This window comes from Erythrolamprus reginae, chromosome 4 (genome assembly GCF_031021105.1).
Source record: "Erythrolamprus reginae isolate rEryReg1 chromosome 4, rEryReg1.hap1, whole genome shotgun sequence".
Taxonomy (NCBI): domain Eukaryota; kingdom Metazoa; phylum Chordata; class Lepidosauria; order Squamata; family Dipsadidae; genus Erythrolamprus; species Erythrolamprus reginae.
In genome coordinates this window covers 99,252,883-99,273,200 of record NC_091953.1, presented here as the reverse complement: position 1 = coordinate 99,273,200, position 20,318 = coordinate 99,252,883, and the positions used below count along the sequence as shown (strand labels likewise).

At 39.0% G+C, this 20,318-nt stretch overlaps 2 protein-coding genes across 6 annotated transcripts in view; both read right to left on the bottom strand.

The window, feature by feature from the left end:
• LOC139166873 (complement factor H-like) overlaps nt 1-20,318 on the bottom strand; it is a 1,233,958-nt gene that overhangs the window by 562,065 nt on the left and 651,575 nt on the right. The gene's annotated exons all lie outside the window — the stretch shown is intronic.
• The window catches only part of LOC139166871 (interleukin-1 receptor-like 2), a 32,092-nt gene continuing 12,099 nt past the window's right edge, over nt 326-20,318 (bottom strand). For 4 of the 5 annotated variants that reach the window (XM_070751045.1, XM_070751043.1, XM_070751044.1 and 1 more), the window contains 7 exons: nt 18,255-18,417; nt 10,782-10,847; nt 10,444-10,567; nt 8,536-8,672; nt 7,936-8,064; nt 5,132-5,281; nt 326-3,397 (listed from right to left, as the gene is read on the bottom strand). In XM_070751045.1, coding sequence (XP_070607146.1) covers nt 3,027-3,397; nt 5,132-5,281; nt 7,936-8,064; nt 8,536-8,672; nt 10,444-10,567; nt 10,782-10,847; nt 18,255-18,417 — 1,140 coding nt within the window. In that variant the 3' untranslated portion in view covers nt 326-3,026. The remainder of the gene's footprint in view (nt 3,398-5,131; nt 5,282-7,935; nt 8,065-8,535; nt 8,673-10,443; nt 10,568-10,781; nt 10,848-18,254; nt 18,418-20,318) is intronic. The other variant, XM_070751047.1, reaches the window with a different exon arrangement.

The following is a 20,318-nucleotide window of genomic DNA, read 5'->3' as shown; positions in this document are numbered from 1 at the left end:
ATGAATGAATGAATGAATGAATGAATGTATGAATGAATGAATGAATGAATGAATGAATAAATAAATAAATAAATAAATAGGATCAATTAAGCAATACTTTGTTATAATTTTGTTTGCCATGGTATCAAGCCTTTTTAATTTTTTGCAACCATCTTTAGCTTAAGCCATAAAAATTATTCTTCGTCCCACTTGTAACTATTTCATGCTTGCTAATAATTTCTGACACGCCAATAGATTGGCATACGTAAAAGATACTTCATCCTAATGTTTTAATTTACAACCAATGTGTAGATCCCTAATCTGAACTATTACTAAAGTAAAACAATTTTTAAAAATTCACCAGTTATTTTTATTTGGAAAAAAAATTTTTTAGGATATATTAATACCGAATTAAGAAGATTGTAGTATAGATTATCCCTAATATGAGCACATTTGTCAATCTATAGTAAGCACATAACCCAATCCATGACTAGGAGAAACTGTATGTATGTATGTATGCATGTATGTATGTATTTATGTATGTATATTTATGCATACATACATACATACATACATACATACATACATACTTAGGTATCCACATGATTTTAATCAACTCTGGACAATTTACATCATAAAAATAAAATACACACATTAGAATATATTCATAAGCAAAAAAAAGAGCATGTTGCAAATATACTGCTAAAAGCAGACTCTCAGCTGTGTTAAGATTTAAATGTATATAAAATAAGTACACTACGTGCTTATGAAGCAGGGCTTATACTGATATGGTCAACTGTTTATGTTATACAAGAACACATAAAAACGACCTGTTCCAAACAAAATGACATTTTGCAGCTGTTGAGGATAAGACCAAAATAACCCAGTCATCTTCTGCATCAGACAGCGAGTACAACTGTGCAAGGCAGCCCAAAGGAGTGCTTAAGGGTGTAAGAAAAGCAACCCTCTTCAAATGACGAACGCCTCTGTTTCCAGCTTGTGTAAGCATTCTCAGAAGTTGCTCTTGGCTGTTATTTATCTTTGTCTCTTCATGAAGCAAATATGCATGCCCATAAAAGCAGCAGGTGGAAAAATCTTCCAAAGCAGCAGGGTAAACCTTGAAAAAAGTCTCATCTGTAGCAGGGGTAGGTTCTAACTTAACTCTCGTTGATTTGCTTCTTCCCATGCTACGGGGCTATGCTTGTGCATGCGCAGTGCCCACCCCCCAAAAATTCCCCAAAGCCAAAAAAAAATGGTAATGTTTGTGCAGTACCAGAAACTCAGCTTCCACGCATACGCAGGAAAAAAAACTATTTTTATTTTGGGGGGGATATATTTGCCACCCCAAATTAAAAAAAATATGAGGGCATCCACGGACCAGCACCAACAAACCCGGTTGTGTGACATTATCGTGATGTCACCAGTGGGTTGCTACCAGTTCAGATGAACCAATCCAAACCAGGAGAAGCCAGCTTTGGTTTGTAGGTTTGGAAAAAAAAACACCTTTACATTGTCACATATGGCATAGGGCAGTGATGACGAACCTTTTTTCCCTCGGGTGCCAAAAGAGCGTGTGGGTGTGCTATTGCACATGCGTGAGTGTCCACACCCATAATTCAAATCCAATAAATAAATAAATAAATTCAATGCCTGGGGAGAGTGAAAACAATTGCACCCAACCTCCGGAGGCCCTCTGGAAGCCGGAAATGGCCTGTTTCTCAACTTCTGGTGAACCCAGTTCACTCGTGTATCACCCTCCCAGGCTCCAAAGGCTTCCCTGGAGACAGGGGAGGGTAAAAAAAAACCACCTCCATGCCCCTGGAGGTTCTCTGGAAGCCAAAAACACCTTCTGTGAGAGCCAAAAATCAGATGGCTGGCACACACATGTACGTTGGAGCTGAGCTAGGGAATGGCTTGTGTGCCAGCAGATATGGCTCTGCGTGCCACCTGTGGCATCCATGCCATAGGTTTGCCATCACTGGCATAGGGCCTCTTTCTAATGCTTTAGAAAGATAATAAAATGGAATATTAATGACAGGGCATTCAAAAGATTTCAGGTCTCCCAGCCTACTATGTTAGTATATCTGCAAAAACAGTCTGCAAAAATAAAACTGGATCTTATCAAGGGTTTATCTAACTCATCAGTTAGTTCTCACTAAGATAACCAAAGGTTCAAAAGTAGGATGTCAGCGGAAATGCAATTTCCACAAGAGAATGTACATTTGTGTATGTGCACATGCAGATTTTCTCTCTTGAAAATGAGAAACCTCCAAAATTTGTATTTAAAAATGGAGCAAGTCACAATGAAATATTTGAGACATTGACCAATATAAGGAGGGCAGAATCCAGCCATTTAAGAAGCTTAAAGGATACGTTAAAAAAAAAACACCTAAAAAATGGTTATTTAAAAAAAAATCTAGAAAATGTAAATAATATTTATTTATTTATTTATTTGATTTGATTTGATTTGTAGGCTGCCCCTTCTCCAAGGACTCAGAGGACTATAGGACTATACTACAAAGTGAAAACAATAAAAAGCATATTTAAAAATGTGTGTCTAAAAGTAGGGGTAGGAGCATTACATGGTTAATATGTGGAATTAATATGTGGAAAACTACATCTATCAAGTAACAAATCACTTTAATAACATGGTAAGCTAGATGCTCAGGAAATGTAGTTTATAGCACAGGTCATCATCACATGAATTTTACATGCTGCTGCACAGAACCTCGAAACATACATTGAGGCAGGATTGGTATCTGAAACTAAAATGGTGACATAAAGTTAGCCAGTAAGTCATAGATATTTGCACTATATTTGTAAGCAAGAATTCTTTATCAAAAAAAATTATCTCTTCACATTACATTTTTTTTAAAAAATGAAAAGCTGTACAATTCAGGTTGTAGGAGTAACGTAACCTGGTGAATAAAAAAGAAAATCAGTTCCAACATTACATAAATTTAGGAGTCCATCTCCACCATATAGGACATGTTGCATCAGCTTCAATGCAGACTTCCTTCCAAGGAAAATCTGTAATTATTTCAAAACTATGCTTCTATCTTCTGGGAGATTGACATCAAAGTTAATTCTTGGGACCCTTGATGTGCTGGTGGCATTCGGTATCTAACCTTTTTCCAAAAGGAACTATTTGCCGAAGAAGAGTCTTTCTTCATGATGTCCCCTTTCCATCTGATAGCTCCCTGTTTTTGCTTGATGTATCTAATGGACTCTGGCATGTTGCTGTAATCCTTTATCTTGCTCATTTCGATCAGGATTGTTTTCATTCCATCAGGTATAAGAGCATGATACACTGCTATATTCTGCTCAGGAGCTTCTTCTGAGCTGGACAACCCAGGTACTACAATCATGATCAGCCTCCTGCTTTGCTTAACGGTTTCATCAACCATGTTGACTAATGCTATAAATCACCATAGATAAAGATTGTGTCAGAATGTCAATATCCACAAACTTATTACAGTATATTCTTTTAGATACACATGAATTTTAAATGACACAAGGGGCCCAAAACAAAGCCTGGAATCAAGACCATTTCTATATGCAAGAAAATAATACTTTAACAAGGCTTGATATATAAGCTTCTTGAAAAAATAAAACAGGAAATTAATCACTTAAAGACCAAACTAGGTGGTCTAAAAATGAATGCATCTCACACTCCTTGTCGTGTAATTCAACAGAAGGCACCATAACATTAAGTGACCGTTCAAAGTTACAATGGCACTGAAAAAAGTGACTGTTTTTCACAGATATCCATTACACCATTTTCATGGTCACATGATCAAAATTCAGATCCTTGGCAACTAATTTATGACAATTGCAATATCTCAAGGTCACGTGATCACTTTTTCTGACCTTCTAATAAGCAAAGTCAATAGGAAAACCAGATTCTCTTAACAACCATGTTACCAGCTTAATAACTATACTTATTAGTAGTAAGGTAGTAAAATGGAGCGAAATTCATTTAACAACTTTCTGGTGTAGCAACATACAGTATATCTATGTACACATGCAGTTAAGATCCAATTTTATTCAACTAATATTTGAAAGCAGCATGAAAATGTTAAATTTACAATCGAGAAATGATTTATTATAATCTGTAAGCCATTTTTAAAGTTGAGTGTTATGCAACATAATAAAATTATCCATTCTTTTTACTATAAAACTATGCAATCCTGCATTGTTTGGATATATTTGGCCCATTTATATCCATGATCCCAGCTGCAGATTTCCTTGGGCGCAATCATAATTAGTGACTTTTTAAATCCATCATATTGTTTTCAAAAGAACACTGATTTGAGCAATTAAAATGATTTAAATGATAAATCTGCAGATATAAAAGGAGATTAAGACAGGCATATTATTGTTATTTTCTTTACTCAGATACACATGTATAAATGTATTGTAAAGGAAAAAAACGGTAGTTGCATTAGCACTTCACTCACAATTTAATCAGTGGTGAAATGTTCCCGGTTCACTCGGGAAAAAGAACCCAAATGGTGGTGTTGAGAGCCTTGTGCACTCTTCACACTTGGCTCTCTAATGATCAACAGGCACGAGCGAACCAGGAGCATTTCATGAATTTAATTTAGCATCTACTTTTATATTTTTAAAAAGGAATAATTTTATTATGTTGCATAAGACTCTGCTGTAAAAACAGCTTAAAAATTATATTAAAAATCATTTCTCAGTTGTAAATTAACATTTTCATGCTGCTATCAAATATTAGTTGAATAAAATTGGAAGTGTAGAGAACTTTCTAATGTTACTTAAGTAACAAAAAGAAGTTAAGAATCTCAAGGGCTATTTTTTCTGTTTATTATTATGTGCATATGTTTTTATTGCTTTATATATGCTTATTTTGTATGTCACTATGATTATTTAATAAGTATAAATATAAACAAACTAAGTAAAATGTATCAATTTTTAAATAGCAGAAATGTTCTTCTTTAGTCATTCTCCTCACCAAGTCTTTAATATTTTGGGCAGCATAAATAATTATATCTATAGCACCAAATTGTGTGCATTGACTACTTGCCAATTTGTATAGATGCTCTGAATGAGATGGGAAGTCTCAAAATTCAATATATAAATAAAATAAATAGTAAACAAGCAACCTCAGACTAGTTACATTTACCTTTTCCTGGCAAATCATCCCTGCCAGGTATAAAGAGACTGTATCCGCACTGTTTTTCTAGAACTTCAGGTAATACTTTCAATACAAAGTCAACTTGTCTGGTGATTTTGGGATATAACACATAGGCATCATACATTTTCCCATCTGAAACTGCCAGTATAAAACAAAACTGCTTCATAAATTATTAACAACCTCCATCCCCAATACATTAAACAGTTGCAAACAACCCATGTCTGTTTTGTATCAGGTGATGATGAAAGTAACAAATGGGCATCTATAGCAGTGTTTTTCAACTATGACCATTTTAAGGGTGTATGTGGACTTTAACTTCCAGGACTCTCAAGTGTAAGCTTAGAGTTGCCAAGATTGAGAAGCACTGGTTCGTATAATGCTCAGAGTGTGAGTAGTGTGGAGGACTAGAGGGGAATATGCTTGCCTCCCACTCGGTTCAGAGTTCAACCCTAGGCAGCAACCGATGTTTCTCCATCAGGGCTCAAAGAGAAAATGCAAACTCTGCATAGGCATCAGGGAGGGCACTGGGCCAGCAAATGCCACCCCAAAGCAAGGGATTATAGGGCCATAAAAATAAACAAACAATCAAGCTAGTAAATAAATGTATATATATGTATATGTATACATAATACATGAATAAAATGTTCAGAGCTTGTGTTTTCTTAAAAACACAGAATGAATTAAAAAGAATAGCAACTCCTATAACATTTTAAATAACTGTTATATATAAAATGTTAAATCGCAATTACCAGTTCTTCAGCTAGTATTGGTATTCATATGCACTGAGTTCTTCCTAATGTCATATTGTATCGCCTAATACAGTGATTTTCAACCTTTTTTGAGCTGCGGCACATTTTTTACATTTACAAAATCCTGAGGCACACCACCAAACAAAATGACACAAAATGACACTAACACATTGTGATGCATTGTATATCACCCTCTGCGGGAGCCTCTTATAAAAAGAAAAAGGTCAAATATCTATATACGCCATCAGGATAGACATAACCAGCTGAGGCTGAGGCTGAGGCTGAGGCTTCATCTAGTGGTGGCAACATTTACCTCCGGTCCTGACCAGGATTAGAAATCGGGACCATTGGGAGGAGTAGCAGCTTCAAGTACTCGCCGCGGCCACACAATGACAAGTGTGCAGCAGCCTGGGTGGGGACCTTCCTGGGTGTGAATGAGAGGCAGCCTGCTATTGGTTCATCGTTAGTGCTCGGGATGAATCCTAGAAGATGATTGGTCAGTGAGCATTCCCTGTGCCTCCACTCTTCCTGTCGCTGATATATGGAGGGATTGTGAGGGGAATGTTTATGTTAAGATGGAGGCGGCTGGTGGCGGGCCAGATAAATGGCCTCCATGGGCCATAGTTTGGAGACCAATGTTTAATTTCCCCACGGCATACCTAACCATGTCTCACGGCACACTAGTGTGCCACGGCACACTGGTTGAAAAACACTGACCTAATATATGCATGCATGATGCATCCAAGCAGTGTGGCCTTTTGTAAATGACAGATGAAAATACTCTCAATGCAGAAGGTTTTTTTAAGTGCTGTCCAAGATTTTTTGATGTGACACCCAGTAGCCCAATAATCACTCATCATCATCATCATCATCATCATCAAATTTCCAAAGTTAGAACTTGATCTGTCATCTTTCCTATCTTCAGAAATTAAGACCATTAATCTTGTTCAACCACAATTTTAACCCATTTATTTGTCAGCATGTTTTTTTTCAGTCCAGGGAATTTTCACTTAAGGACAGCTTCAAATTACACTATTTTGGTCATTTTACACAAAGATCTAGTTCTCTGGAAACAGCTCCAAGTCTGGAAAAAGAGGATGGAAAGAAGAGGACAACCAACAACAAGGAGGATAGACTCAGGTATAGCAATTATGAGTCACTATTGGAAGATTTAGATGAGCAGGATGGGTATAGATAGTCAGGAAGAAAAACTATCTATATGATCTCTAAGATTCAATACAGTGGTACCTCTACTTAAAACCTTAATTCGTTCCGTGACCAGGTTCTTAAGTAGAAAAGTTTGTAAGTAGAAGCAATTTTTCCCATAGGAATCAATGTAAAAGCAAATAATGTGTGCAAACCCATTAGGAAAGAAATAAAAGCTCGGAATTTGGGTGGGAGGAAGAGGAGAAAGAAGAGGAGGAGGAGGACAGTCACTGCCCAGAGTGAAGGGAGCGTTTCTTTTCTCTGGGCGCTGGCAGAAGTTTATTCCCTCTCCAAGTGCCCAGAGAAAGGAAAATGCTTCATTCGCTCTGAACTGCGAAAGCCTCCTTAACCATCACCGAAAGGCTCCTCTGGCAGCCCAGAAAAGCCCGAGATGGCCAGGATTAAAGGGGGGATGGTAGGAAACTGGCCGGGCCTTGGTGCTGCTCTCAAATTTCCTAGAAAATGTTTCTTGGCTCGGGTTCTTAAGTAGAAAATGGTTCTTAAGAAGAGGCAAAATAATCTTGAACACCTGGTTCTTATCTAGAAAAGTTCTTAAGTAGAGGTGTTCTTAAGTAGAGGTACCACTGTACTGACTTGATAACGTTTAAAAATTAATAGGACAATGCTATTATTCTTCCCTTTTTTATTGTTATTATTGTTATTATTGTTATTATTGTTATTATTGTTATTATTGTTATTATTGTTATTATTGTTATTATTGTTATTATTGTTATTATTGTTATTATTGTTATTATTGTTATTATTGTTATTATTGTTATTATTGTTATTTATTAGATTTGTATGTCGCCCCTCTCCGTAATACAAATAGAATGTTACCTTTTTTATTAAAAAAAGGACGACATGATTTCCGATAGCAAAGGACAATTTCAATCTTGAACAAGATGCAGATTAATACAGGTATAATGAGTAGTAATATCAATAGCACAAAAGCTGCACGGTTTTTGGCTAAATCAGAAAAGAAAATTCATGTTAAATATGGTATTAATAAATGGTTAGAATAATGATTAGCACTTAGAAATCACTGAGCCAAATTCATCTTTCCTTAGGAAGTATTATTATCTTGATTTCTAGTTCAAAGATAAGATAAATATCATACAGTATGTGTTCTGTCCCAGCAAGAAGCCCCCCCAAAATGCACACCACTTGACCTCTGATAGACACAGAATTTCCTATGACTGAAATTCTATGCATACCAGAATATATTTCACAACATACTCTGTGACTTGTTTTCCAATTCATGCAAAAAATGTCTCCATTTCCTTCTCTCATTTCTATATTCAGTATTTCAGAGGCTGAAATGTTTCAGCAAGATTTCATTATTTTTACATCTATATATTTTCCCTTTTTTCCTGTTCTAGATTTGCATTCTTCCCTGTAAGAGAGTAAGACACATTTATAAATAAAAAAGTGGCATACTTGGGCGCTGTATTTTGATGAATGCTGCCACTTCACCTGCTTGGCAAATAAAGTGCTGATCATAATCTTCATTTTTCAGCTTTGTAATGTTCAGAGACACCGTAAAAATCTCTGCTCCATCCTTTGGAATATTTGTTCTGAATTAAAATTGAAATATATTGGAAGGTCACATTTAAGTTAGCTCGTTAAAAAATGTCATGTTCACACAAAGGTTCAGGTGACATACACTCTGACATACAGTGACATACACTCTGACATACAATGCCTATACAACTTGCTTATGCCTTATGTGGTTAATTGTAAAGAATCTCCGACTGAATTTCCATTACTGATACACTAGACAATAATTATATATGTGTATGGAGATTCTCAGTTATCCAGGCCACAATTGTACCCAAAGTGCTTTTTCAAGAGAGAATTTTCTTGTTTTTCTTAGAAGCTTTTCATTGAAGGTATGGTACAGTGGTACCTCGGTTTTCGAACGCGTCTCAGTTCGGAAAAATCGGTATTTGACCAGGAAATTCAAGAAACTTTTGCCCTGAAATCTGAACAAATATTTGAACTCAAACACTCAAGAGAGCTGAAGACAGAAGCCGGCAAGCTACACAGAGAGAGAGCCAGGGACAGAAGCAGGCGAGCAAGAGAGCTGAAGATAGAAGCCGGCAAACTACAGAGAGAGAGAGAGCCGGGGATAGAAGTGGGCGAGCGAGAGAACTGAAGACGGAAGCTGGCAAGCTAGAGAGAGAGAGAGATAGAGAGAGACGGGGATAGAAGCGGGCGAGCAAGAGAACTGAAGACGGAAGACGGCAAGCTACAGAGAGAGAGAGAGAGAGAGGGACAGAAGCAGGCAAGCTAGAGGGAGAGACAACTGAGGAGGGGAATTTATCTTAAATTGTTTCAGTTCTCAACCAAATCAGTTCTCGACCACACTTCCAGAATGAATTGTGGTCGAGAACCGAGGTACCACTGTATTTCTTCATCTATGACTGGATGGTGGGAAATGGAAGAATTTATATTCCTTGCAGACAGGTAGTCATTTGCATTATTTTGGAGATTTGTCTGTATCTTCAGGGTCACCTACCGGTAAGTGCATGGAGCCTTTTTATGACTGCGGAAAGAGATCCTGTAATCTGCAATTTTTCTAGAAATCCATTCATACTCCCACAACATTCAACAGTGTTCATCCCAAAATTCATAGCTAAATGCCTATGGATATTCTCATCCAGGTCATGGTTTCCCCAAAGGTGCTTTTGGTCAAGTGGCTTCAATGACTCTCTAGAAGAATGCAAATGACCAGCTGTCTGCAAGGAATATAAATCCTATGACATCCTGTCACAGCTGAAGAAGTTTCTTGGATGAGAACCAAGACATCTTGGAAAAACAAGAAACTTCAGCTGCCTCTTGAAAATGCATTTTTGGGACAGGGATTATATAAATATATCAGAATATTCAATGGTCTATATCAGGGGTCCTCAAACTTGGCAACTTTAAGACTTGTGGACTTCAACTCCCAGAATTCTCCAGCCAGCTATGCTGGCTGGAGAATTCTGGGAGTTGAAGTCCACAAGTCTTAAAGTTGCCAAGTTTGGGGACCCCTGGTCTATATAATACCCGGACGCATATTGTGGGGGCAATAGGCTGGCTCTGTTAAAAAGTGCTATTGCAAACATGTTGTAAGCCACCCTGAGTCTAAGGAGAAGGGCGGCATAGAAATCGAATAAATAAATAAAATAAATAAATACAAAAATATTCTGAAATAATTAATCATTTGTTTGGTGTGTCAAAACAGCACCAAGTTGTTCATTTGTCTTTGCAACAATTAATTAGTGTACGAGCATTAAATCTATTACAAAAGGAAAACAAATTATGCTTGATTAATTGATGTATTAAAATATATATCATACTTACTGATTTCCTTCTATAATTCTACCTTTAAATAGCTTGTCAACTAGAGTGTTATTGACTCTCCAGGATATAGAAATAAAAGTGTCTCTAAAACTTGATACATTGCACTCTGTAAAAAAACTGGATCCTAAAAATGGATAATAGAAAATAGTTATTTTTTAAAATAGAGTTATAAATAAACAAATTTATATCTGTATATCTTATTAATGAAAGCATGTATTTTTTTTCTTTTCACACACTTTGAATGTCATTGAGATTAAAATGTGTGCAAATGGAAATGGTTTATAGTTTTTTATTGTGGTTTTTTTTTTTTACACTTAAGATAATAGTAGAGAACTTACCAATTTCAGCTTCAATAGTATTGTTTGTGGGGAACAAAATTTCAGATCTTTTCCTGTGTAAATCTTCTGAAGAACACAAATATATATATATAAACCATTATGTCATACATATGCAATGGTTGCACAATTAGCATTCATTTAAGCCAAAGTTTTGTTAAGTAAATTTTAGAATATTAAAACACGTTACAAAAATTATCTTAGATGTACATAAGTTCACTGATAGCTTGGCGTGTATGAATTCAGTATTTTTCAATTCCAAGAGAAATCCCAATGGCTTTCATACAGTTACTTAAATAAATAAATAAATTTTAAAAAATATATCAGAGAGCAAAAAGAATAGAGGGAACAAAACGCAAAAGCCATTCAGGCCCCGGAACTAAATTTTAAATACTATCCAGATGAATAACAGGACTACAATGCTTTGAGAATGATTCATAAGACAACTTGGAATTTGAGCAAGTACTGTACAGTGGTGGTTGCTCTCGCTTCAGACTGGTAGCGGCAGCAGCAGGAGGCTCCGCCCACCCACCTAGGATGGTTCTGCATAAGGGCAGAGGTTTCCATGCATGCGCAGGAGCATGCATGCAAACCAGTAGCAAATTAATTCAGAACCCACTACTGGTACTGACAGTCTCAAAATGGGTGAGCAGTGCAGTCAGGTGGTAGGGAAAGCAAGTAGGATGCTTGGCTGCATAGCTAGAGGTATAACAAGCAGGAAGAGGGAGATTGTGATCCCCTTATATAGAGCGCTGGCGAGACCACATTTGGAATACTGTGTTCAGTTCTGGAGACCTCACCTACAAAAAGATATTGACACAATTGAATGGGTCCAAAGACGGGCTACAAGAATGGTGGAAGGTCTTAAACATAAAACCTATCAGGAAAGACTTCATGAACTCAATCTGTATAGTCTGGAGGACAGAAGGAAAAGGGGGGACATGATCGAAACATTTAAATATGTTAAAGGGTTAAATAAGGTTTAGGAGGGAAGTGTTTTTAATAGGAAAGTGAACACAAGAACAAGGGGACACAATCTGAAGTTAGGTGTGGGAAACATCAAAAGCAACGTGAGAAAATATTATTTCACTGAAAGAGTGGTAGATCCTTGGAATAAACTTCCAGCAGACGTGGTTGGTAAATCCACAGTAACTGAATTTAAACATGCCTGGGATAAACATATATCCATTGTAAGATAAAATACAGGAAATAGTATAAGGGCAGACTAGATGGACCATCAGGTCTTTTTCTGCCATCAGTCTTCTATGTTTCTATGTTTCTAATGCCATTTACTGAAGCAACCTATCTTTTTCCAGATTTCCAAAATACAGGTGATTTTTTTTTTTACAAAAAACATCCTTACTACAACTTTCCTGCAATTCTTGTGAAGAATTTTTTAAAAAGAGGAATTACTTTATGAACTAGCAAAAAGATGCTGAGCTCTAAACTAATGGCAACACAATGGAGCAGGTGACAAAAGAAGCACAGCAATGTAAACCCTGCCTCTTCCCTAATAAAATGAAATTGAAGTAGACCCAGAGGCAGGGTTTTGAGCAATCGGTACTTTTATTCAGCTCAGAGAACAAGTGACAGCTCAGCAAAGCAAAGTGACAATTCAGCGAGTACCGACTGACTCTGCCTGGAGAAACCGCTCCTTTTATACTTTTGCGGTTCCCGCCAAAGCTAAAGCCGGCCGCGTCTGAGCCAATCAGGAGCGACTTCCTGCTTGGGCTCAGACAGCGCTGGAAAGAGGAACAAACTATTTACAGAGTTACAAGGTAGCCATTTCAGGATACAACACCCCTCCCCTCATAGTTGGACACATCCATCAAGAAAGCCATGTGACAAAGTCGTCCAATCGGTGGGGCCTCCGAGGAGCTCGCGCTGACCTGCGCAGTTCAATTTCTCCTTCGCCATCGACTGTGGAGGATGGCTCGCCGCTGTTCTCCCGGTGTGGCGGACTTGGCCTGGCGGGCCCAACGAAGGCTTCGGAGGACGAGGATGGCTCGGCGTCGCTGGATGGTTCCCCCTGGCCCGATAAGTCTCTTTGCGTGTTTCTTAGCTCGGGCAATGTACAAAAGTCTGTTGAAGGGGGAGAGTCCATGTCAGCGGTTTGTGGCAATTGATTTTCTGCTCGCTTTCGAATGTGGTCTATGTGTCGTTTCCACAAACGACCATCCTCCAGTTTTACAATATAAGTCTTGGGTGCATTTTGCTTAACAACAATTCCTTTCATCCAGTTTACATTTCCATCAAAGCTTTTTACATATACATTTTGTCCCAAATACATTTCTCTTTCAGGTTTTACACACATTTGGTTATTATTAATACAGAACCTTGGGTTTAGCCTGTCTAGTGGTGACCTCAACTTTCTTCCCATCAATAACTCTGCAGGGCTTACATGTGTGTGTGAGTTAGGGGTAATGTGCTGGGTTAGTAAGAATTGGTCCAAGTTTTGTTGCACATCCCCAGGGCCTGACCTGCGCAATGCCTCCTTTGCCACCCGAACGTAACGTTCTGCCAATCCGTTAGCCCAGGGCGAATAAGGTGAGATGAGGGCATGCCTGACCCCTAGGCCATCTAAGAACAATTCGAATTGCCTGGCTGTTAGTTGAGGCCCATTGTCAGACACTAAGATATCTGGGCAACCATGGGATGCAAACAGTCTACTCAATACCTTGATGGTGGCACTTGTGGTTATATTGTTCATTGCTATTATTTCCACCCATTTGGAGAAGGCATCAACCGCTATTAGAAAATACTGGGACCCCACCGGGCCAGCAAAATCAATGTGGATTCTAGACCAAGGACCAGCAGGCTGTTCCCACTCAGCCGGGGTTGTTTTGGGGGGACTAGGCCGTGACTCTTGGCACGGGTCACACTTTGAAACCCAATTTTCAATATCAGCATCCAGCCCTGGCCACCATAAATGCCCCCTTGCCAAGCTCTTCATCCTGACAATCCCAGGATGACCCACATGTAACATTTTGAGTACCTTTTCCCTTAGATTTTTTGGGATGATCACTCTATCTCCCCACAACAGACAACCCTTTACATACGATAACTCAAGTCTTTTGTTTTTAAAATCACACAATTCAGGTTTCACAACATCATTTTGCCATCCCTTAAGAACACAGTTCACCACTTGTTTAAGGATTTGATCTTGCTGCGTGTGTGCAGCTACCTCTTTTGCTGTGGTTAGTGGGTTTTCCTCGAGATCTATCATTAACACATCTGTGGAAGGAACAGGGTCTTCCACTAAGTCTGTTATGGGGCACCTGCTGAGGCCGTCTGCGTGATTGATTTCCTTTCCCCCCTTGTGGGTGAGCTCATACTGATACCCTGAGAGGAAAAGAGCCCATCTGATTAGTCTTGGAGACATAAAAGGTGGAGTGGGCTTGTTGGGGGCTAGCAGACCTAGTAGGGGCTTGTGGTCAGTGACTAGCTCAAAACTTCTTCCAAAAATATAATTGTGAAACTTCTTTACCCCTGCCACTAATGCTAGAGCCTCCTTGTCTAACTGGCTATAATTCCTCTCTGTGCTGGTCATGGTTCTTGAAAAAAATGCTATCGGGGCCTCTGTCTTATTAGGTAGAACGTGAGCTAGGACTCCTCCTATGCCGTACGGCGAAGCGTCGCACGTGAGTCTAATGGGTAGCGAAGCACTATATTGGACTACTACGCTTTTAGAAGTTAATAAATTCTTTATTTGAGAAAAAGCTTCACGTTCAGTTTTCCCCCATGTCCAGCGGGCTTCCTTCTGGAGTAAACGATGGAGAGGCTCTGCTACTGTTGCCTTCTGCTTTAAAAAAACGGAATAAAAATTAAGGAGGCCTAAAAATGCCTGCAACTCATTCTTATCTCGTGGCTCTGGGGCTTCCCTAATTGCTCTCAGCTTCTCTGTTGTGGGGTGGATGCCTTCCTTATCTATTTTATATCCTAGGAATTCTATACTGTTGGTTCCCCAGACACATTTATCAGGCTTGATCCTTAAACCTTTGTCCTGCAACCTCTTAAGTACTTCCCTTATTCTTTTGTTTACTTGTTCCTGGTTTTCCCCTGCAATTAAGATGTCATCAAAGTATGGAATGGCCCCATTTACCCCTGACAATAGGCGTTCCATAATGCTCTGGAATATTCCTGGGGCTATGCTTACCCCAAACTGTAACCTCGTGCATTTGAAAGCCCCCCTGTGCGTTACAATTGTCTGAGCGTTTGCTGTTTGTTCATCGACCGGAAGTTGCTGGTAAGCTTGCGCCAGGTCGATCTTTGCGAACCTTTTCCCCTCCCCCAGGGAGTGTAGAAGTTGCTGCACAACTGGGATGGGGTAGGGGTGGTGTTGGAGTGCCTTATTCAGGGTTGATTTGTAATCAGCGCAAACTCTTAAAGAACCATCTGGTTTCAAAGGTGTAACTATTGGAGTTTCCCATGGCCCCTGTTCCACAGGGACCAAGATACCTTGGCTAATGAGTTTATCCAGCTGTATGTCTAGTTTGGGGAGAAGCGGAAGGGGGACCCTGCGAGGTTTTAGTCTGATCGGTGGGACCTTGGGGTCAATAGAGAATGATATAGGGGGCCCCTTGTACAATCCCAAGGTGGGGCTGAACACTTCAGGGAATTCTTTAACAAAGTTAGGCATATTATCACAGTTAACATTATACACACCCGAAATCTCGATTCCCAATGGTTCCATCCACGCTAAACCCAGAAGAGAGTGCTTGGCCCCCGTTACAATAAGCATTGGAAGGGTACATTTAACATTCTTGAATGCGATAGGTACATTAGCTGTTCCCAGGACCGAGATTACCCCCCCTTGGAAGTCTCTGATTACCAAAGAGGTTTGATTTAGGTCAGTCTTAGACACATTAGGCATATACAGTTTAAATTTTTCCCAGGGCATGATGGTATATCTAGAGCCCGTATCCAGCTCCATTGAGCAAGGCTGGTTATTTAGTAACAATGAGATAACAATTTTAGCCCCCTTTTTAGTTGCCGTGTTATTCACGGAAAATTGAGAGTTACCTCTATAGTAGTCGCGGTTAGCGTTTGGGTAGTTCCGTTGACCCGAGTTGCGGAACGGTCTCCTTTCTCGCGATTGGGGGGTCTGGTTTTGTGGTCGCTGGTATTGTGGCGTGGCGAAAGTGTCTTCCGGTGTTGTCGCTCTGCAAGCGATGGCGATGTGGCCTCTCCGGTTGCAGCGGCGGCATGTAGCGTCTCGGAAAGGGCATCGATGGCGCTGGTGATTTCCCCGGCAGCCCGCGCAGGGGGCTGGGTGAGTAGCTCTCAGGTGTCTTGGCTGGTCTTGTACCAGAAGGCAGTTGTCTCCGCTGTGAGTTGGTTGATTGAGGTCGTCTGATTCCACGGCGCTGGAAGATTTTGGCAATGAGTTCTCGCCTTCCGTGCTCTTTTAATTCTCTAGCCGCTGCGTCGGCTGCTTCTGCGGTTTGCGCCAGTTTAATCACGGTTTGTAGAGTCGGCTCTTCTTCGGTGAGGAGTTTATTCCTCACTGTGCTGTTTTTCATGCCGAAAACCAAGGCGTCGGTTAGGCGAGCTTCCGGGTCTTTAAACTTGCATTGGGCAAGTACCGTTCGAAGCCGCGTTGTAAATTGGTTGATCGACTCGGTTTCCTTCTGAGCCATCATGGAAAATTGATGCCGAAAAACCATGGCCGGTTTTGTCGGCTTGAAGTGGCTCGCTAGCTTTTCCTGTAGGACGTCCCACGCTACGGTTCTTGCTTGCTCCGGTTCGGTGAGCGTTTGGGCCAGTCCACGGATTTCTGCGCCGCAGTAATTAAGGAAAATAGCCCGTCTGCGATCGGCTTCGGCGTCCTGTATTCCCGCCGCCTCGAGGAAGATCTCGAAGGTGGTCATGTATTCGTCCCAGGTCGTTTTCTCGGGATTGAAGAGTTCCGGAGCCTGGCCGATCTGGACTTTGTTCATTTTTGCACGCGATTCTTCCGTCCGTTCGTCGCCAGTGAAGTAGACCCAGAGGCAGGGTTTTGAGCAATCGGTACTTTTATTCAGCTCAGAGAACAAGTGACAGCTCAGCAAAGCAAAGTGACAATTCAGCGAGTACCGACTGACTCTGCCTGGAGAAACCGCTCCTTTTATACTTTTGCGGTTCCCGCCAAAGCTAGAGCCGGCCGCGTCTGAGCCAATCAGGAGCGACTTCCTGCTTGGGCTCAGACAGCGCTGGAAAGAGGAACAAACTATTTACAGAGTTACAAGGTAGCCATTTCAGGATACAACAGAAATGAAATGGTGAAAAGGGCATTGTGCCACTCTAATGTTACATTGGCATCACTGTGGTTAAAAGAAGATGCTTGTAAACTAAAGCAATTTTTGTAAATCATTTTGATATGTGAATAGCTTGGATGCAATTCAGGAAGAGGAATATCATGGATTTTGTCTTTTAACAAGTATTATTTAACAGCCATGACTACTTTCTTTCCCTCTACTACAACCTAACAAAGGGGAGACTAATAGTACTGTTTCCATGACCTGGATGAGAATCTCCATAGACATTTAGCTATGCATCTTGTGATGAAAACTGTTGAATGGTGTGGGAGTATGAATGGATTTGCAGAAAAATTGCAGACTACATAATCTCTTTTAGCAACAATGCTGGCCCCTAAACTACCATTCCTAAAGCATTAAAGAAATCAGCTTTTTCATATTTTTCAGTGCAAGAGCTTAGGGGAGAGAGAAGAAGAGGGAGGGAGGGAGAGAGAGAAAGAGAGAGAGACAGATAGTATGTAGATAGAGTGGGAGTAGGAGGAAGAGGGGGAGGAGGAGAGAGTGGGGAGGGAGAATAGGAGGGAGAGGGAGACACAGATACAATTACGTGGTCACCCATTTTTTTAAAAATGATGTTGGGTGACATATAAAAATTAAAATCAAACAATAATCCAGTATGCCTAATTGTTATAAATACCAACAGCAGGAAAAACCTATGATAAATCTTCATTCACCTAAATACATTATTCGATCAAAGTTTATAAAAAGAACCAACTAATTTTTATTTAAAGAATCTTCATGCTGGCAGAACAATTGAACTTCTAATACTTTTAATTGGAATAAAAAAGCATTAATCTGTTGTAAACTATATTTAAATTTGAATTTTCCCCTACAATTGCATGCATTTTATACACTAACAGTGATTAAAAGGACATTTGGAATATTAAATATCGTTTGAGATTATGTGTATAATAGTGGTACAACATGTCTCAAATGCTATCGATTAATATATAACATGATCATTTTGAAAACTGCATTAAATCTGTTTTGAAATATGAGTCTTTGGAGAAGGCGGCATACAAATCTAATTAATAATAATAATAATAACAACAATAACAATGATTATAAATATATATATTATAAATATAAATGAGCAGACAGAAAAAAGACAGTGGAAAACATTCGTTGCCCAGGTAATATAGTAGCAAATTACCATTCTGCTGATAACACAATTACTTACCTGATAAATTTACCAAAATACTATTTGAAAAATTGTATTTATTTCCCCTATAGGTATAGGTTCCTTTGCATACATATTTTCCCCCATCATCTTTCTTCACATCTTTCAAAATAAGATTGTTTCTGAGTAACTCAAATTGTTCTCCTTGTATTGGCTTACATTCCTAAATATAACAAAGTAAAATGACAAAAGTCAAGTGACAAAGTCAATGACAAAAAGGGGAAGAAAATGCTTCTTAATTGTAAGATATTTTAATAGGCCTGCCAATCACACATACTTATCAGTATGTAAATTTGATTACTCTGTATATATGTACCTCCACATATATATATATATACTTAACTGCTTTTTGTAAAGAGATATTAGTTCGCAGTTTGTGTTACTAGACATCTAGATAATAACAGTGGCGAGTGGAAACTTCCACTTGCTTTTGATTGTGTCTCTCTACCTACAGCAGGAAATTTTGATGATACATGTGCTAATAATCTCAAGATCTGGTTTTTAAAATAGGTTACTAGTAGGTCAATCATAGAAGGTAGTCAGAAATTGCAGTTAGTCAAGAATGCAGCAGCAAATAATAAGTGGTACTGGAAGACCTTTATGTTGAAGCAACAATATTAATTGCCTTCTGAGTGCAATGCAAGGTTATTTATTTATTTATTTATTTATTTATTTATTTATTTTATTTTATTTTATTTATTTATTAATTTATTAGATTTGTATGCCGCCCCTCTCCAAAGACTCGGAGCGGCTCACAACAAGAAACAATACAAATCCAATGATTAAAACACATTTAAAACCCTTAATATAAAAAACAATCATACATCTCATACAGACCATACATAAAGCAGAAACGGCCCAGAGGAATCAATTTCCCCATGCCTGACGACAGAAGTGGGTTTTGAGGCGTTTGCGAAGGGCAGGGAGGGTGCGGGCAGTCCTAATCTCCCGGGGGAGCTGATTCCAGAGGGTCGGGGCCACCACAGAGAAGGCTCTTCCCATGGGTCCTGCCAGACGACATTGTTTCGTCGAAGGGACCCGGAGAAGGCCAACTCTGTGGGACCTCGCCAGTCGCTGGGTTTCGTGCGGCAGAAGGCAGTCCCAGAGATTTTCTGGTACGATGCCATGAAGGGCTTTATAGGTCATAACCAACACTTTTTTGCTGTATGGGGGCATCCAAAGTAAAAAGGGGTGTGTGTGACCCCTGGATATATATAGCAAATGTGTCCCCTTTTGTGAGAGGAATCATACATACTACAAAATGGTATTATAATTATACCGGTGTTGAGGCTAGCATATTCTTTTTTACAATTTAGCAAAGTGCTAAAAATTGTTTACTTCGGACTTTTGCACTGTTAGTGCATTTGCTGGCTGGGGAATTCTGGGAGTTGAAGTCCAAATATCTTCAAGTTGCCAAGGTTGGGAAACACTATGTTAGAGGATGTAGTGTTTTGTTTTAACATATATCTGAGAATTTTATAATGTATTATTATTATTATTATTATTTGTAAAAAATATTTTAAAATATGTATTATATTATTATTAAATATGTATTAAATATATTATTACATTTGCATACATTTATTATTTATTATTTATTACATTTGTATACATAGAAACATAGAAACATAGAAACATAGAAGACTGACGGCAGAAAAAGACCTCATGGTCCATCTAGTCTGCCCTTATACTATTTCCTGTATTTTATCTTACAATGGATATATGTTTATCCCAGGCATGTTTAAATTCAGTTACTGTGGATTTACCAACCACATCTACTGGAAGTTTGTTCCAAGGATCTACTACTCTTTCAGTGAAATAATATTTTCTCACGTTGCTTTTGATCTTTCCTCCAACTAACTTCAGATTGTGTCCCCTTGTTCTTGTGTTCACTTTCCTATTAAAAACACTTCCCTCCTGAACCTTATTTAACCCTTTAACATATTTAAATGTTTCGATCATGTCCCCCCCTTTTCCTTCTGTCCTCCAGACTATACAGATTGAGTTCATTAAGTCTTTCCTGATACATTTTATGCTTAAGACCTTCCACCATTCTTGTAGCCC